This window comes from Corvus kubaryi, unplaced genomic scaffold (genome assembly GCF_017639235.1).
Source record: "Corvus kubaryi isolate FWS band 111438036 unplaced genomic scaffold, C.kubaryi_AGA036_p1.0 138, whole genome shotgun sequence".
In the NCBI taxonomy this organism is placed as follows: Eukaryota; Metazoa; Chordata; class Aves; order Passeriformes; family Corvidae; genus Corvus; species Corvus kubaryi.
The window spans coordinates 21,311,693-21,330,773 of record NW_024580672.1 but is presented as its reverse complement, the minus strand read 5'-3'; the positions used below and the strand labels follow the sequence as shown (position 1 = coordinate 21,330,773).

The window sequence follows — 19,081 nt, the reverse complement described above, 5'->3', positions numbered from 1 at the left end:
AAGACCATCAAATCATAGAATGGCTTGGGTTGGGAGGGACCTTAAAGATTATCCAGTTCCAGCTGTTTGCAGGGCTCCAAAGGTGAATGAAAATGTCCCAACTGGAAAACAACTTTGAACAAAAAACCAAACCAACTTTAAACAAAAAAACCAAACCAAGCTGGCACCAGCACAGAGAGTTTATGGCTTTACCTATAAAGAGGCTCTCTCACAGCAGAGCCACATCCCTCTGAAGGCAACTGCTGACTGCTCTTTATGTCCTCAGTAAAGAAAGGCCTTCCCCAACTCATCTGCAGACTTTAAACGTTGGATCTTTAGTCAGAGCTTTTGGTAGCTGATCAATAGCTTGGAAAAAAAAAAAAACATTTTACAAGTCTCAGGTTCATAGTAGTGACAATTTGAATGTCGACTTGTGAAAGACTTGAAGAGGGGAAATGAAAATCAGGAATTGCTTCTCCTCTTCGAGAGGATAAGAGCAAATATAAACCAGGAGTGGGGATTTTCCCAGAAGGAGCAGCACACAAAGTGGACATTTTGCTTTGGAGAAATTCTTCTGCACATCTGAAGGAGAGTGGGTTTAGATTAAATATTGGGCAGGAATTGTTCCCTGGGAGGGTGGGCAGGCCCTGGCACAGGGTGCCCAGAGCAGCTGGGGCTGCCCCTGGATCCCTGGCAGTGCCCAAGGCCAGGCTGGACATTGGGGCTGGGAGCAGCCTGGGACAGTGGGAGGTGTCCCTGCCCGTGGCAGGGGTGGGATGGGATGAGCTTTAAAATCCCTTCCAACCCAAACCATTCCATGGTTCTGTGACTTGGCTTTGGCGTTGTGGTAATTTTTAGCCGTGTTGATAAATCTGAGCATATCCCTCTGATTAAAAAACAATTTTGAGGCCAAATAACAACCAGCACCTAGAATAGCATGAACTCCACATTACATTTTGCTTTTAGAAGGGAAAAAAAAAGGCTTAAAAGAAGTGAACTCACCCTCTTGTGAACTTCTGTTGGTGCCACCACAGCGCCAGGAGCTGCACCCACAGCCCCAGAGCCTTTGGCTGTGACACCACCCCAGCCACTGATAATCCTTCCGATCATAAAGAGAAGTGACACAGGGCCAGCTGATCGTTTTCTGAGCTACAGAAACAGCCTGAAGCAGCTCAGAAATGCTGATTTTTCAGCTTGGGGACAGGCACATGGCACAGCTGGTGCAGAATTTCTCACTGACACATGATACTGCATGGGCTGGATATTTTGTCAGGTAAAGATTAAGCCAATTTTTTCTTTTTTTTCAAATGCTGGATTTTTCCTTTTTGCTCACTGTCAGGGCAGCAGAGGAGCAGGTGCCAGGGCAGGGAAGGGGCAGAAATGCCCCTGGTTAAGCAAAGCAACCCCGAATAATTGGAGGTCAGTCGGCTGAACTGCCTGGGCTTGAGAGCAGAACCTGCCTCCAGCAACATTCCCTGAAGGAATCTTGACTGGATCTGTTTTCCACATCTCCAAAGTTCCCTAGATGAATTATTTCCCCACTTCTTCTAAAAACAACTATGAAGAAGCTTTGCCAGCACTTGTTTGTATGTAGCAAACTGAAAATAACTTTAAAAGAGTCGAAATTTGTGATTAGTACTTAGATTTTTCTTTGCAAAATGCACAAATATTGACTTAACAATTTGCATTTTAAACTCATTTGCATGCCAGAGCATTCATGTTCACAGGCAACTGTTCTATTTTAATACAATATATTTATTTTAATGAAGATTTTATGTATAAAAAAGTACCTGCGTACCTTAAAAACCCTTTTTTAATTAAAAGTGACCAAGGCAGAGACAATCAGAGGTAAATGAGAAGTCACTGCTGCAAGAGACTTCAAACCAGAGTGTGACAAAGCACAGCTGCAGGCTAAGGGAACACAGGAAATGTCATTTCAAAGGCATTTTCTTCCTTTTAACACACAAACATCCCTACAACAAATCTTCAGACCTCACTGAGAGTCACAACATTCCTAAACAGATCCCACTTTGCAATAATATATTCTGTATATTCCTCCTGATATAATGGAGGATTTATTGCTTGACAGTCAGAGTTTGTTTAGTGTGAAAGTGGAGAAAACATTAATCCACCCCAAAAAGCAATGTCTTAATTTAAGCTGAATATGCCGTTTTTGATGCTGTTTTCCTAGCGGCTGGATTTTTGTATTCAATAGTCAAGGCAAAAAAAAAAAATTCCTGAAGTTCTGATTATTATGAAAAAAGAGCCATGGAAGGCAAAAACTTGTTAAAATAAATAACTTTTTTAGTTCTCTCATGTTTTTGTCCTTGCAGGCTTTCCTATCGCACCGGTCAGGACACGGCCAACTGTGACACGTGCAGGAACAGCGCGTGTATCATCTACAGGTAGGTTAAAAACCCCAACATTCCCATTTTATCCTGAGGGAAAGCAATGATTCAGTCACTAATGCAAGCTCAGCAACTGGCCTTGATGCTCCAGTCAACACAACAGAAATTGAACTTCACTGAATGAATAAAATTCAGCACCTGTGTAAGTCTAAATCAGAAAGAGATGATCGTGGGCAGCAGAGCTGTGGGATGGGAGGTCTTACGAGGTGGGAGCTTTAGTTTGAAATTGCTGGAGGTATTTAGGACTTTCTGACCAACAAGTCAACTTCAAATTTACTTTTATCCACTTCTACACCTACTTTAGATTTATTTTTATGGCAGTAACCACCAGACTTGAGAAGTCATTTGGAGAGAGGGTCTGGACAGCAAAGAGAAGCAGATACAGATCCCATCTACAGTTTTAGAGTAAAATCAGGGTTAGATGGGAGATTGGGAAGGAATTGTTCCCTGGGAGGGTGCTGAGGCCCTGGCACAGGGTGCCCAGAGCAGCTGGGGCTGCCCCTGGATCCCTGGCAGTGCCGAAGGCCAGGTTGGAGGAGCCTGGGACAGTGGAAGGTGTCCCTGCCAGGGGCTGGAATGAGATGAGCTTTAAAATCCCTCCCACTCCAAACCATTTTCTGATTTTTATAAATGGACACTCCTATCCAGGCCTTTTTTTTTTTTTTTGGCACATCCAGTGAAGGAATAACAGGCACTGGGCATGACGTGAAGCTATCATGAGGCTGATGACGTGTTTCACACTGACAGCTTAATTGTCCTCCTCCTCTGGAGTCTCAAAAAACCCAGCTGACTGTTTGCAGGCATTGCAGGTGAGATGAAAACAAACGTGTCTCAGGATTTCAGCAGATCAGGCAGTGCAGCACAAATGAAAATGCACAAAGATGACAATTCCAGTGAGGACAGACACTCAAATGAAGGTACAAAGACAGGATTTCCCTCCTCTCTCCTTAATTCTCTGCTCAATCTGCTTTAGGCAGAAGAGCTGGAGCTGTTTAATTATGAATTTTCTCTTCACTGCAAGAAATAAAGGAAAAAAGGGTGGAAACCTCCAGCTCCACCTTACAACCAACCACAACAGGGTTCTGTGCAGGGGCAGGGACCAATTAATGTCTTTATTCCTCCTTTAAAGCCAGGTTCAGAAGCACAGAAATACCCAAAGCCTCCTGTGCCTCCCTTTTCCTGTGCAATTCCTGGCTCGGGGCAGCCTGGAGGTACAACACAGCACGTTTCCATCAGGGAATTATCCTTGTTTCATTAGCTAGGAAAAAATCCAATTAGAAATTTTTGCAAATCTTCATTTCTGCTCAGTGGATTTTAAGTGAAGGAAACTTCCAGCTTCCATTCTTGCACTCAGTGCAGATGAAATGACTCCAGAGCAGCAGGCTGGCAGAGTTTCCCAACTGAGAGAGGATGGAGTGAGCAGGTCCAGCTCCCCATTCCCACCTGAAATGCCTTTGGATATTTGCCTCAAGCCATGTTTGCAGGGGATGTTTGAGCAAAAACCAGCTCAGCTTTGTGCCAGTTTAGGGGAATTCGTGCTGCAGGCAAGAAATCTGAAACCAGAGACACAGCAAAGCGAGGGAAGCAGGAGAAAAGGGGGTTAGGGAGACAGGATAAAGCCAGAAGGGATAAACCAGGAATTCACTGATAAAACCAGCACTGGGATGGCCTGTAGGAACTTCTGCTCCTCCACAGGGCCCTGACACCTCTGGAAAAAGGGCAGCAGTTCCTGTGTCAGGCTGGGATGAACTCCAGATGTTCTTTTGCCAAGGATTTGCACAGAAAATGCTGCAGGGAGTGAATCTGAGTTCTCTTTAGGACAAAACAGCTTTTAGGAACAGAAATTAAAACTGTTCCAGATGCCATCAACCCCTGAGGTCTTGAAGGGCACTGGACCTGTCAGAGCAGGAGGTTCTTCTTAGTCTTGAGCTCTTTCTCCAGTTAATACATAGAAGACACTTAAAATACATATAACCAATGCCCTTATGGGACAAATCGATATTTAAAGAGAAATCCTTCTGTTTGCCATAACTGACTGGGTGGGTTTTTGAAATATGATTCAATTTTGAGCATTGTAACATTAAAAAAAGAATATTTAGAGCTGCTTCAAATCTTTATTTTCAAGCAGCATCTTAGAGGAATGATTAAGTCCCCCAAGTGCATCCTACAGTGGCAGCAGGTAGAGCACAGGTGAGGAGGTAGAAATCCATGGAAATAAATTCTTCCCCCTCAAGATGAATTTCCAGAGTATTGATATAATTCAGCACAAAAGCCAGAGACAGTGGAGAAGACAAGAAAAAAAAAAAAAATACACCCTGCTGTGCTTTAAAGGGTTTTTAGCATCCAAAATACCAATACTGTCAGTAAAAATTCCAAGAATAGCCTTCTGGGAACACAGTTATTTTGCATATTAAATTTAAATGTTTTTGTTAAGGTTACAAATCTATTTCCTATTATTTTCTCTTTATATTAAGAAGATATATTTCTTAGTACTAAAAAGAAAGGAAAATCAGGTTACTTTCTCATTTTTTAAAAGAAATGGGAAACTGATCAAATATTAAAGAGTATCACAAAGACAAAATAACAATACCTGAAGCTGCTTTAAAAATCAGGAGGAAAAGAAAGACATCCCCATTTGGGTATTCCATTTTCCTCAAAATTCTGCTTATTTCTCCAAGTTTTTCAGCTTGGAACTCCAGACCTTTTCCACTGACACCTTTTCCCACTGCACCAGAGCAGCCACAGCCTTGAAACTGTCACTAAAAAATATTCTTTATAACATTTCCGGGCAGAATTTAAAACAGTAGCCAAAAATGTGATTAAATTGTAAAAAAACCCTGACCACTTTACCATTTTCTCCATCAGTTTCAACAGTCATGAGGTCACAGAACACTTCCAAAATCATCTGCTACAAACACAACACAGATTTCTGTCTGATGTTGATGCACCATGGACACTTTTAAAGACACAGAATAAGTTTTACCAGGGGGTATTGCCAGGATAAAGTCAAATTCTGAAGTAAAATCTTGCTGTGAAGAAGGAATTGCATTGAAATGCAGAAACTGTGGCAACTGTGAAAAACCCCAAACCCATGTAGACTCAAAGCTTCCCAGTCTTTTTTATTCTATAATTATCTTCTCCTGGAACTTTCCTTTTCTGCTCCTGTTTAATTTCCCATCCCATGTGAATGTTCATCCTCCTGGAGCAGGAGAAAATGGGGCTTCTCCTGAATATTCTGGTGCATTATTCTCAGGCCTCTAGCAGGAATTATTTCTGGGAAGGAGCATCTTGTAGAATTCCTGCTAGACTTCCCTTTAGGCAGAAAGGTCAGGAATTTTCAGCAGCTTTTACAAGGAAATGTTAACTTCGGGAAGGAAACTTTTAGGAGCTGAAATCCCAATTTCTGCCTAGCAAAGAAAACTAATCAACACTCCACTATTGTAGTTCTGGGGGGAGGGAATCCCTCAAAGCTGTCTCAGCCATTAATTTGGCTACTTTTGACTTCTTTAAAATTTTGATTTATGCTGCTGTGTTTTATTTTATTTTAATTTGAGGTGGACTCTCAGTATCCAGCAGAAAATGCATTATTAGAATCTATAAAATGTAATTCAGTACAATACCTGCAGGTGAAACAGGTTAAAATATGGGGATCAAACTTAACCAGGCAGCACAGAGCCCACATGAAGGCAATTCACTTTTAAAGGTTCAATATTTAAATATTAACTATTCAAATTAATAAATTGTGGCAATAAAAAGTGAACATAAGGCATCAATCCCTAGGATAGCAACAGTCTGAGAAAATCAGGTGATTAAATGCTGAGAATAGTAATTTTCATCACCTTTTTATTTCCTACCCACATTAATTAATTTACATTTTCTCATCTTATCTCTGGCCTGTAAGATGCTTATTGGAAACAAATGGATCTCAAAGGCTCCTTAATGCTGGCAGTGCTTTGGATCCCAGGCTGTGGTGATTTTCAGGCTGAAACAGGGAATTCAGCAGAGATTGCTGGGAAGTGCATTAAGCTCATTTTCAAGTGATTAGTGCTTATCTGGATCTCGTTTTTCCAGGATGTGGCAGGCACTAATGCCATGTCATCCAATTAATGTGACCCACAAGGAGACATGAAGGAATTCTCTAATTCCTGCTTCACCTCCCTGCTTAATGCCCAGGGTTCAGCTGCTCTGTGAGTGCCTGCAGGATTGGGGGATGAAAAGGGAAATTCAGGTGCCACCTGAGTAGCTCAGTTGGAGGGGAAGGAGAAGGGATTTCCCTGGAGGCAGAAGGAGGGAAAACTGCCCAGAGGCTGTGCAGGCTCCAGCCTTGGAGGTGTCAAGAGACAAGGGAAGGAAGGACAAGGAGCTGCTGGAATGAGTCCAGAGCAGGTACCAGGATGATCAGAGGGATGGAGCAGCTCTGCTCTGGGGAAAGGTTGGGAGAGCTGGGATTGTTCAGCCTGGAAAAGCTGGCTTTGGGGTGAGCTCATTGTACCTTCAGTGCCTCAAGGAGCTACAACACAGATGCAGAGAGACTACAAGGGCTGGAGGGACAGGACCCAGGGAATGGCTTCCCAGTGCCACAGGGCAGGGCTGGATGGGAGATTGGGCAGGAATTGCTCCCTGGCAGGGTGGGCAGGCCCTGGCACAGGGTGCCCAGAGCAGCTGGGGCTGCCCCTGGATCCCTGGCAGTGCCCAAGGCCAGGCTGGACATTGGGGCTGGGAGCAGCCTGGGACAGTGGGAGGTGTCCCTGCCCATGGCAGGGCTGGCACTGGGTGACCTTTAAAGGTCCTTTCCAACCCTAATCATCCCATGATTCTCTGATAAATCCCTCAGGAACTCCATCCTGAACCCGGATTTCTCTGATTCAGCAATTCTCCAGTAGCCAACAGATCATGAGCATCTAAAACCTTAAAATGATTCATGACAACAACGTGTGACTGTGCTAGAAAGTAAGAAGACCCATCCATATCTTGGAGCTTGTTGCTCCATACCCTCCCACAGTCCATATGTTTAATCCCAATGGTTCTCACTCCTCAAATTCTGCTTTCAATCCCTCACACAGCAACTAAATTAGAAAAGGTTCACTGCTGCCTGCACGCAAAAAATAAACTCATTAACATATATTGTCAAAAACAGAAAGCCAAACCCAGAAAATTCATCACAGCAATTCCTCAGGTCCCCTAAAGGGGCTCCAGGAGAGCTGGAGAGGGATTTGGGACAAGGTGTGGAGTGACAGGACAGAGGGAATGGCTTCCCACTGCCAGAGGGCAGGGCTAGATGGGATATTGGGAAAAAAATCCTTCCCTGTGAGGCTGGTGTCAAAATAAAATTGTCCAAGGGCTGTTCTTTGATTTTATTTGGCCCAATTTTCCTGGGCAGGACATCAGTGCAAGCACTGATACACAGGCAACTGCCCTAAAATGGGAAGTTTTAGTTGCAAACCTTGTAAGTCTGTAATGATTTTGGGAAGAAAACACAGAAATATTTATCACACAGATAAAATAGATAGATAGATAGATAGACGGGCTGGTTTTATCAACAACTACAAGAAGTAAAATTCTATCTGGAGGAAGAATTTGGGATAGGCATTAAACATGGAAAAACTCTGATTCAGTGTTCCAAAATTAACAATACTGTAGCGAAGTGAAGCTTTAGGATGTCCTGACCAGGTGTGGCAGGCCAGGGTTTGTGCTATTAAATAATATTTAGATTTGTCTCTTGTTTCTGTAGGGCTTGTTCAGAACTGTCAGGCTGTTGAAAAATAGTACTCTATTATCTAAGAAAAAATGCTTCTGAAGCAAATAATTCCCATCTCCGTATGTAATGCCAGGAGAACAGGAGAGTCCTGGATAATTAAGTTAATGGAGTTATTATGGGCAGGCTTAGGGGACAAAACCCAAGTTTGAAAGTGAAAAGAGGCACACGGCAGCGAGGATATTTCAGGAAAAGGTCATTTGGAAAGAGGACACCTAGAGATGCTGAGGGGACAGAAATAGCACTGAGCAAAACAGGATTGGCAGAGCTGTGACAGGTGACAGAATCAAGCTCAGGAATGCAGCTCAGTTAACAAAAACATCAAGAGGTCCTGCAAATATGGAATATTTGCTGAATTTAATCCCTGGAAGTGGCCAAGGCCAGGTTGGACAGGGCTTGGAGCAACCTGGGATAGTGGAAGGTGTCCCTGCCCATGGCAAGGGGTTGGAATTGGATGATCCTGAAGGTGCCTTCAATCCAAACCTTTCTGGGAATCTCTGACTGATGATGATTAATAGTATTTCATATGACTGATAAAAAATTAAATTAAGTAAATTAAGTAAAACTTAAGTCAGCTCTAGAAAGATATGTGAAAATTTTAAAAATTCTTTAAAAACTCCAAACCAGAAGGTTTTTGTCTTATTTCTGCAGCACAAACAGGTATAAATTAAAGCCTAAGTTTGCAATCAAATAATCTGCTGATGGAGCAATTCCATTCAAACACCTCCAAAGCTGGATAAATTGATGCTGATAGACACCAATCAATTATTCTGCAAAACTTACAGTTCTCAATGCTGAAGTAACACAAATGTTTTTTCTTCAGCCTCTTTATACCCTTCAGAAGCAAAATATTTCCCTTGGATGTAAAGAGCTGAAAGCTGATCTGTGCTGCAGCAGCAAAAGGCAGGAACATGAGGCTTGTCAGACGGACCAGAACTAAGATGCTTTTTTTCTCTTGAAGTCTATCTTTAATAGAAATTGATTATGTAAAAAATTACTCTGTTCAGCAAGGGGTTTTTTATAACATTTTCTTCTTTTTACAGCAATTTCCAGCAGCTCTTAAGAGCCTCCCTGCAAGAATAACGTCTGAAGTAAAAATGAACTCTGGCAAAAGACCTGAAAGGTCTTTTTTTCCCCCCAAAAAAACTTTATACTGAGAAAAAAAACCCAGATATAACACATGCTAAATGCTGCTCTTCAAATGAGATTTGGTGAGCTCCTAGAGAAGCTCCTCCCTCATTCCAAGATTGTCTCACTCAGAGAATTCCCATGCTGGGACATTCCCAATGAGCTGATATCCACATCTCATTAGTTAATGCTGAACTAAATTAATGCTGAACTTCTCTAACCAACTATTTTTTGCCAGCTAAATTGCACACAGAACGTGTTATCAGTGAAGACAACATTCATTGTTTTTCCACTAACAGGGAGGGATATTAATCAGTAGGCTTGGAATGTGCTTCTGCACCAATACAGCTGCCTCCAGAAAATTCACCATTCCACACTTCTAGCACTGAGCTGATTTTTTAAATTATCTTCTTTGATTTGGAATGGCTTTTTATTCATTAAAAACACAGCAATGGGTAAAATACTCTCTATATTTGAACTCTTACCTAATGTATTTCTCTTCTCTGCTATTGAAAAGTTTTTCCGGATCACTGAAATGCTGGAACTTTTGCTGAGAATGGATTTAGCACTAAACCAAACACCAAATCAGGCACAGACAGATGTAAAAAGACCTCACACCTCTCCAGCACGCCTTTCTGGGGTTTCACCAGAGTCCCTGTAGTCAGAATCATCAGCTCTTAAAAAAAAAAAAAAACAAAGCACAAAATTATCCTTATCCTTCTCTCAGCATCTCTGATTCCTAAGAGGAAAATAAACCCCACTGAAATCAGCAGATGGTTGTAGATGACATTCTGTGCTCAATTTACAACAGCTGTCACACTGAAGCCCACCAAAATCTCCCCTTGGAAATCTTGGAGGTCTTATCCAACCTTAATGATTCAGCTTGGAGAATTTCCTCTGAAATGGCTGCAGGTGTTCTGTGCTATATCCCTGCACTCCTTAAGCCAGACAAGGCTTAAACTGAAGTTTAAAATAATCTCTTTTTGGATGAGACCTGGGGAATCAGATCTCACTTCTCTAGTGGTTCACTCCAAACAAGCAATGGCAGAAATAACGCAGAAAACAGATTTAATACTAATTAAAAGTGAACTCAAGCCCAGGAATGATAATTTCCTATTTAGGTAATGGTGAAAGCAGCCAGTGCAAAGCCCAAGACAACTCAGCAGTGAAGGGGGACAGGGAAGAGATACATTAACCCAAGTGTCTAAATTCCCAAAATTTCACCCTTTTAAATTCATCCTCTGATACCCAGAGGCCCCACTGCGATGGGGCTGGACCAGATGACCTTCAAAGGTCCCTTCCAACCCCAAACCTTCTACACAAGACAGGAACAGCCTCAGTGCAGAACGTGGCCAGAGGCTGCTGCACAAACCCAACCAAAAGCACCAAGTTCCAGAGTGTTTCTGAGGGGCCAAAATTCACTTTCCACCATCAGGCAGGATTTTTGCTCCATTTTATGCTGTGGTTCCTTTGGTTTATAAGGTGGCCTCGAAATGCTCTGCAGCACAATGCTCGGGTAAGGGTTGTAATTTCATCTTGATGATGGTTCTTAATTGCTGGAAGGGTTCTGTAGCCAACACAGTGTTTAGGATTCAGGACAGGGATTTCACAGCTTCAGTCTTGTTTTCTGAATGCAAGGCTGCACTATAAAAGAGAATTGTTTTTTTAAGTTATCTGTTTATTCCTCACGTGTATGAGCCTGTACATAGGACAGGAAGTTGGTGAAATTAATCTGTTCCATGGTAAAACTGGCAAGGAACAGCTCAGGTAAAGAAGCTGCTGAGACCCTTATCATTTTTGGCCAACCCCTCAGCTTTTCCCAAAGAACAAAGATGCAGGTGCCTGGCTGCCACCCGGACCTCCCAGAAGGGAGAATTGAGCCTGGAAGCCCTCAAAAATCATTTCTCTGCCAAAAAACCAAGTTGTATTTCTAGTTTTCAGTCACTTCACAGCACCTCACCATAATCCCCAAGACCCTCCTAAGCAGCAGGGAAAAGCTGAACAATCCCATTCCTATTTCTCTTCTGTAATTTTTGAACTTCTCCTTTCCATTTTGGTGCAGGAAGTATTTTTTTAATTTGACTTTCATAAATTAAGCACTCAGCTGTTGGGTTAATTAAATTTTTTTATCATCATAATTAACAAGCGGTTTTTTCTTCCCCTTTCTAGCGTGGAATTGGATTTTAAACAGCAAGAAGATAAACTCCAGCCAGTTTTGAGAAAACTTCATCCTATTGAGGAAACTCAGGTTGCACCTTTGCCTTATTCTCAGGAGAGCTACTCCTCTACTCCCAAGCAAAAATCCAAAACTGAATCAAAAAAGCATGGAAGATGGAAACTCTGGTTCCTTTAACCCAAGTCCATTACGTGTGCAGTTCAAGGCCTTCTTTGACAAATACTTGGAGTTCTATCCATCATCTCTGACGGGATCTTGGTGGAATGAGGAGTGTTCCCGGCCAACGGCAGCATCCAGTTCTCACCGTGTGTACCAAAAAGGCCTTTGTACCTACGGACTCATGCCCAGGAGCAAGGGCTTGGGGAACCCCCTGCCCACTTCTACTTCCAGTTTGCCAATGTGGGATGTAAAACCTGAATGGAAATCTGGACAAAGACGGGAAGTAAAACTGTTCCCCCCCCCTCAGATCTGAAAGCGTCGCGCTCCGACCTGTTCAACCGTAGGCCGTCATCCCGCTCCCACAGGAATGGTTAAAGCCTTCTGGGGGTCCGGGGTGTTGTCTTTGGACAACAGTGAGGGGGAAGAGTAACAAGCAAGCCTTATGTTTGCAGCAGTGTTCAGTTTTACAGCTCCATGTTGATCGGGGAGTGCAGTTTTCAGCACAGAATTCCTGGACAAAGCACAATTTTTCCCGTGGCCCGAGGCCGCGCTGATCTCCGAGACGTGACTGTGGTGTATTCTCTGCCTTCATGCGATGTAGACTCCAACCAAGCGCTCACATTTCGCCATCATTTCTGGTTCAGCTGTGTCCTCACCACCTGAAGAACCACTCTGCTGCTCAGCCCCAGCCGGGGAGCGGCCAGAAACCTCCCAAAAATCAAGCCCAGCCTTTAAGCACCTCCAGCTCACAGGGTCCAGGCCACGGGACAACCTCTCAGTGTCACCTTCGGTACCCAAAAGGTCTCAGCCACACAGGAACAAAACCCGACCCCAAACCAGACCGACCCCAATCTGGATTGTTGGCGTTTGCCATGGGTTAGCATTTTTTGTAACAGTCTTTGGAAAACCTCTCCACTACTGCAGGAGATTTCGGGGCTGCAGCACTGCTTGGAAGGAGCTGGAATTTGAAATGCTATTTATTTATTTGGCTGCTCAGATGGGTTTCCCAACTTACCATAATTTATATCTCGATCTATTAATTGTACTCAGTAATTGAAACACTTAGGGGAGAGATGGGAATCAGATTTTTCCTAATTTTGATTGTTTTTTTTTTTTTTTTAAGTGGCACTTAAAATTTTGCTCTGACTTATAAACTGCAACTTTTTCATTTAAGTATTTGCTACTGTCATTAAACTTGCATCTAAAATGACCATTGGTGGAAAAATTCCTCATGCTAAAAGTGGCCAGGGAGTGGGAATCTTGGCTTTTGTTTTGGTTTGGGGCTTTTTCCTAAGGATTTCAGATAATTTGAGTGGCGTGTGACAAATTGGGTTTGAAATTGCATCCCCTGCAGCAGCAGGAAGGTACAAATTCTTCAGCCTTTAGGTGCAAGAACCATGATCATTAATTTGCACATACTAAAAATTTGGGAGGTGTTTTCCTTTACACTGTTTCTCCTCTTAGCTCAGCATCCAATTTATTCCTATGATGAAACTGGAGGAAGAGAACTTTTTTTTTTTCCTCCAAAAGAGCAAGAAAAGCAAGTTAAAATGGGAAATGCAGAAGATGCCTACGGCCAGCTCAGTTTTTGCAGTAAACCTTCAAGAGGGCTACGAGCACTTGCACAGAAGCAAATCCTGAAATCCTTTGGTGGAAGTTGAGGGATTAGGAAGGTGATCCTGTACACCAGGAAGGAAGTGCCATTGTTTCACGTGGAAAAAACCCCGTGTTACGTGTATTTTATATTGCTTTTAACTAAAATATAGAACTGTTTACAGGACAGCCCATGTGACATGGTTTAGAAACCCAAATATTTCCAAACAAAAAAATACTTTTTTTTTTTTAAAGCAGAAAGGAATCTCAAATACAGGCAGAACGAGGAAAATACAGCAGCATTCATTATTAAAATAATGTTAATAACTAATGCACCCCTCCATGCTAACAGGCCTAGTGTTTGGGGTTTTTTTTAAAGAAATGAAACCAAGCATCTCTCCACAGCAATCAGTTCCCAAATCCTCAGTGCCACCCCTCTGTAGCTTTGCCCATGAAGCTGTTTGTGTGTGCAGGGACCCTGCCACAAACCCGACCTGTTTGTGGTTACTGACTCATCACGGGAAAAGAGGGAGGAAAACTCACACTGGAGAAACAAAGAGCTCAAAGGGAAAGTTCTCACGGCGTGTTCTGTACATGTCCAGGCTATTTTCTTAAGAAGTTGCAAATTTTTAATTTTTTACATTTTTTTAAACCTGGGGAAAGCTGACATTAACATAGAGTCTTGCTTCCAACCAACATCTCGTGTTCTCTCGTACCCTCCGATGTACTTTGTAATAAAATGTTTTTGCAAGTGTGTAAAATGTATCATAATTGTATTGCCTTTAGAATCACTCAGGCTCAGGTTAGATAGACACCAAGAGAAAAAAACAAACCTAATTCTTTAGAGCTTTTAGTGTAGAAGATCTTGGGAGGTCCTAACAAGGAAAATGCAGTTTTTATTTTCAGTGTGGCTTTGCTGGATTCACTGGCAGTCCCCTGCACTTCATACACTGATTTTCTATCTGCACTTCTCCCATCTCCTGCTATCAAAATACTTTTTAGCCAATAAATACTGCAGTGATTTTATATCCCTCGCTCTTTGCTGAGTCCTTATAATTTCCACCCAGCAACAGTTGCATTCTTTGGTTTAGAACTATGAGGAAAATACTATTCCTGTGAGTAGCATTTGGTTTCTTAAAGATTAAAAACAAAAAAATCACTGTAAAAATACTTTAAAAAAACAGATAAACTGAAAAAAACATGATTAAAACTGGAAAATCCTACCATGGGTACAAAGTGTTTGCTTTTTCTTGCCTAAAATGCAAAACCACCATCCATGCCTTTAATTCCACTCAATGTTTTAAAGGTTAAATCCCTTTTTCCAATCAAATAGGGCCATTTTTCATGAACTTCCCAACCAAGTCAGCTGTCAGATGACACCAGTTCTTCAGGACCTGTGTATTGCCACATGTTATATATTGCTGCTGGAATTGAACTGGAATTGAACCAGACTGCCCTAAAAATCCAACTGACACCATTTTGTCTGGGAGAATGAAAGGGACTGCATGAAGGTTTTTAATATTCCATAAAATCCATCTGTGGTTCATTGAAGTAACTGGAGTGCTACAAATGTGTCCATTTGTTTAGGTGAATGCAGCTCGTTCCCATAAATGTTGGTAGGGAATGCAACCGGGATGCAGTATTAGTGATGGAATAAAATCATGGCCACCATCCAAATACCACTTCAGTTTCTGTGAAATTAGCTTGCAATATGTAATTTCAAAGGAGAAGAAAACATGTGACTCAGTTAAGCGAAGTATTTTTACATGGAAGAAGTCTGGTGAAGAAAACGAGGTTTTCTCCCCAACATTTTGGAATCCATGAAGCCTGACCTGGACAGATTTTAAGGCACAGGAAGATAATTTACACCCAGATTCAACTCCTGAATAACTGCAGCCCCAGAAATCTCCTGTGGCCATCAATAACTCTTATTTCAGACTTGTACTTGTATTTTACAGCCTGCTGGAGAGGCCTCCAGCCTAGAAGTGCCAAGAGATAGACAATCCACCACTGTCTTTGACTGACTGATTATCCAGAGCTCCCCCATCAGTAGCACACTCTCTGCTCCCCTTGAGCCTTGTCACTCTCCTTGTGTCAGGTGCCACCTGCACTCCACAGAGATTCCCCTTCTCAGTCGGCTTCCAGGACCCTCAGACAGATTCCACAAACCCCTTCTTCTCCTTCTGATGGCTCCTGCACCATTTCTGTTCTGGTTTCCCCTCATCCTTGTCCCAAAGCACAGCAGGGAAAGCACCAACATGGGGCACATTCCGTTCATCAGCAACACCATAAAGTCCTGTCCACTGCTTCCTGCTCACACACCCCAATAACCCAAAGAGCCCTTTTTCCCTGGTCACAGCACTGGCTTCATTCCCCATACACTCCTAGATGTTTTCCAGAGCCACTTTCCTTAAGGACATACTCTTGGAAGTTAAAATCACAGGATCATGGAATGGTTTGGGTTGGAAGAGACCTTAAAGACCATCTCATTCCACCCCTCGCCATGGGCAAGGAATCTTCCGCTAGGCCAGGAGATTTCCTTCCAGAAATTAAAGAGCTTGGTTTCCTTGGCTTTGGAAACAAAGCCCATCCCAAGCTGCTGACACAAGGCAAAGGAGCAGCCATGGATCCTTCTGGAGCTGCCACCGAGGCTGCTCTGTCCTGATTTACTGGAGGAGGCCGAGATGCTGCCTCACATGGAACCCAACGTTGTTCAAAAGCCACCAGGCAAGGAAAGAGATGCTTTAAAACCACCCTTGCAAAGACTCAAAGAAGTTTGCTCAATTTACTTTTTCTTCAGGCAACGTGTTCTTCAGTAAGGAAGATGTTGTGGTTTTTTTCCAGGTGACTTCTCACTGTGCCAGGAGCAGGAGCAGCTCGAGGCAGGAGCAAAATTAACCTAAACCAGGCAGTTTGGAGCAGCAGGACACAGCTCAGCACCCTCAGGCTGCATCCTGTACTTGCCTCTACTACTGATAGACTCATTGCATAAAATAAATAATAATAACAGAATCTTCTACTCAGCAAATGGATCAAGTAAAAATCACCAGTGAGACTTCCAGAGTGAAAAATAGTCCAAACCAATGAGGATTAAAAACTTGCTACCAAAATTATGGTCAAATCAGATTTTAAACTAATCACTTTTACTCCATTTTATTTAACAATATCTTGTTCTTCTCCTTGCAACTGGTCTCTTAATTCAAGGTAATTCTCTTTTGAAGGTATAGGACAAAACTTGCTTTTGATTTTATCAAGGAACTCACATTTACGGAGGACAAAATGAAAACCAAATGTGCAAAGCCAAAGGGGACTACTGGAGGATCTTTCCAGTTCAAGGCTATAGAAAAGGCACATCCTGTAATTAAAACTTTTCACTTGAGCACTTAAATCCTTGACATCCCTCCACTGCTCAAAAACTGCATTAAGCAACATCAGGTTTTGGATGGAGATGGTGTCACTAAGTATTTTTCCAACATGCCAGCTTTAGCACACCAATACAGATATATTTGTAGAATAAAAAAAAAAATGGTTATGTCCTGTATTGTACTTCTTTTAAAGAAGTTATCATTACTTGAACCGTGCTTCTGTGAGATATTTCGAATTCCTTCCTTCCAGTCATCCTGTATGGTTAATTTTCTACTACAGGTAAAACTAAAAAAAAAAAAGTCAGTGTATCATTTCAACCCAAATCTGATTCAAGAGAGATCAGGTTGTGCTTCCTAGTAATTATTATTATTATCCATTTTACTCCTCCTACTTTGCTGACACCACAAAAATGAGTGGTTGCTGGTTATTTAACAGGGGAATCTTTTCAGCAAAGGCTGCATTGTAAGGTGGGAGTAAGCACTCATTAAACACACCCTGAAATCTCAGTGTTCATTAGCTGATTATAGAGGCTGTGCATGGAGGGGTTCCAGGCTGTGTTCATGAGCACGACAGAGATCTTTAATACCACGGTGCTGAGTTCAAACACACACACAAGTTTTTAAATCTACTCTGCTAACTGCAAAAGGCATAATTAACATTTTTAAATATCACCTGAATCATGCTCATCAAAACAATAATTAACTCCCATTCAGCCTGAAACTGAGGAAGTTAAAATAACACACAAGTCTTTCAACTTCCTTGTACTGCTACTGCATCCCAGCACTGGAATATTCTGTAGGAATGATCTGCATGGAACCATCTCCCCAGAGAGGTTGTGGATTCCCAGCCCTGGCAGTGTCCAAGGCCACGCTGGACAGGGCTTGGAGCACCCTGGGACAGTGGAAGGTGTCCCTCTCACAGCAGGGGTGGAATAGGATGAGCTTTAAGGTCCTTCCAACCAAAACCAGTCTGGGATTCTGTGATTTCTTGCTCCAGCAATGGATTTGGAGATCCATTATCCCTTCCTTACAACAAAACCCAAAGTGATACAAGTGGAAGATACAAGTGGAAGCCAGTGGATGATGCACCAAAGACAAAATGAAATTGCAGCACATTTGCCAACACAAGCACACCCAAATGCCAAGGAAATGGGCAGCAGGAGGTAAGGAAGACATGCTGAGGACACAGAGCCCTTTAAAAAGTCAAATACCACTGTGTGCAATTACAGGGGGAATCTAAACTGGGAAGGAAAGAGATCAAAAAAAACAAGTTGCTGATGGACTCATCTCTCTAACAATTAACCCCTTTGTAAGAAAGAGATCCGTGCACTGAGCCAAACTGACCCAAACTGATGCAGAACTGAGGGAAAAGTGCTCAGACACAGCACAAACCTGACCCACTTTGACCAGTTTCCTGGAGAGATCAGCTGCCAGATGCAGACAGCTAAGAAAGAATACAAGGGAAAGGCAAACACACAGAGAGACTCCCAAAACCACACTTAGATCTATGCCCATCTCAGATATCAACAGGCCTCACTATGGTTTTCATTCCTTAGACCAATATTAATTAACAGTTCAAAAATTCAAGTGTCAGGCTTCAAAAATCACAGTGTTAAGTCAGCAGGGTTGCTTGCATCAGTCCTTCCTCTAAACATAATAATTCTGGGCTCTATTCTTCAATCACTTCAACACTTACCTTGATTATCTCAGTTTAAGTCAAAAAGACAAGTGCTTGTAATAATGCAGTAACAAACAGCCAAGTCCCTCATTTCCACACTTCTCAGCTGGCTAATTACCAATCCCACATCATTTTGGTGCACACAGATATCAATCCTGGCTGATCACCTGCTCACAGATATTTTTCAAGCACTTTTTTTTCCTCTCCCCTTGTGTCAACCACAGTAAAATTACCAGGCAGTGCTTTCCAGCTTCCTGAGCACACAGAGAGTGAGAGGAGGTTTTGATTGCTTTGGGTCACCTGGGATTGCAATCCTATTACAGCCAGGTTCAGGAAGATGTGGCAGAGGTGTTTGAGTTTACACCAGGAGACACTTACAATGAGCTCTGAGTCCCGCCCCATGGAAATCACTGTTCTGTTCACCGTCCTCAGCAGGTTCTCCATGATGATCTGGACATGTCTCTGTGTGGGGCCCTAAGGACAAGGAATAAATTAGTGGTAACTAGAAACAACAGACACCAACACAACTGAACTATTTGTGTTGCCTTTCAACCCACCTGTCTGGTGAAAATTAAATGAAACATCACTTGCTGTTGATCAAAAGCAGCGAATGAGCCTCCCACTTTAACAAAGCGTATTTCGGTAATACACGTTACTGATAAATTAAAATGTGCTGTTACAACGTCAGTGAAAAGCCAAATCCCTGGAAATACAGCCTATGACATTTAGTTACCCATTCATTTTCTTCCCCCAAGTCATTTTTCCAACATCAAACCCTCACAGGCATTACCGGATTGGGGGTGCTGTTCTGCAACAGCTCAATTAAAAGGAAAAGCAAAA

The 19,081-nt window shown here is 42.4% G+C and overlaps 2 protein-coding genes across 2 annotated transcripts in view; one reads left to right on the top strand and one right to left on the bottom strand.

Annotated features, from left to right (window-relative positions):
• INSYN2A (inhibitory synaptic factor 2A) overlaps positions 1–14,224 on the top strand; it is a 40,312-nt gene extending 26,088 nt beyond the window's left edge. The window contains exons 3-4 of the mRNA XM_042019570.1: positions 2,313–2,384; positions 11,440–14,224. Of these exons, the coding sequence (XP_041875504.1) occupies positions 2,313–2,384; positions 11,440–11,623 (256 nt within the window). The 3' untranslated portion in view covers positions 11,624–14,224. The remainder of the gene's footprint in view (positions 1–2,312; positions 2,385–11,439) is intronic.
• The window catches only part of DOCK1 (dedicator of cytokinesis 1), a 93,014-nt gene continuing 82,413 nt past the window's right edge, over positions 8,481–19,081 (bottom strand). Inside the window, exons 27-28 of the mRNA XM_042019568.1 lie at positions 18,620–18,715; positions 8,481–10,914 (exon numbers count right to left, since the gene is read on the bottom strand). Of these exons, the coding sequence (XP_041875502.1) occupies positions 10,885–10,914; positions 18,620–18,715 (126 nt within the window). The 3' untranslated portion in view covers positions 8,481–10,884. The remainder of the gene's footprint in view (positions 10,915–18,619; positions 18,716–19,081) is intronic.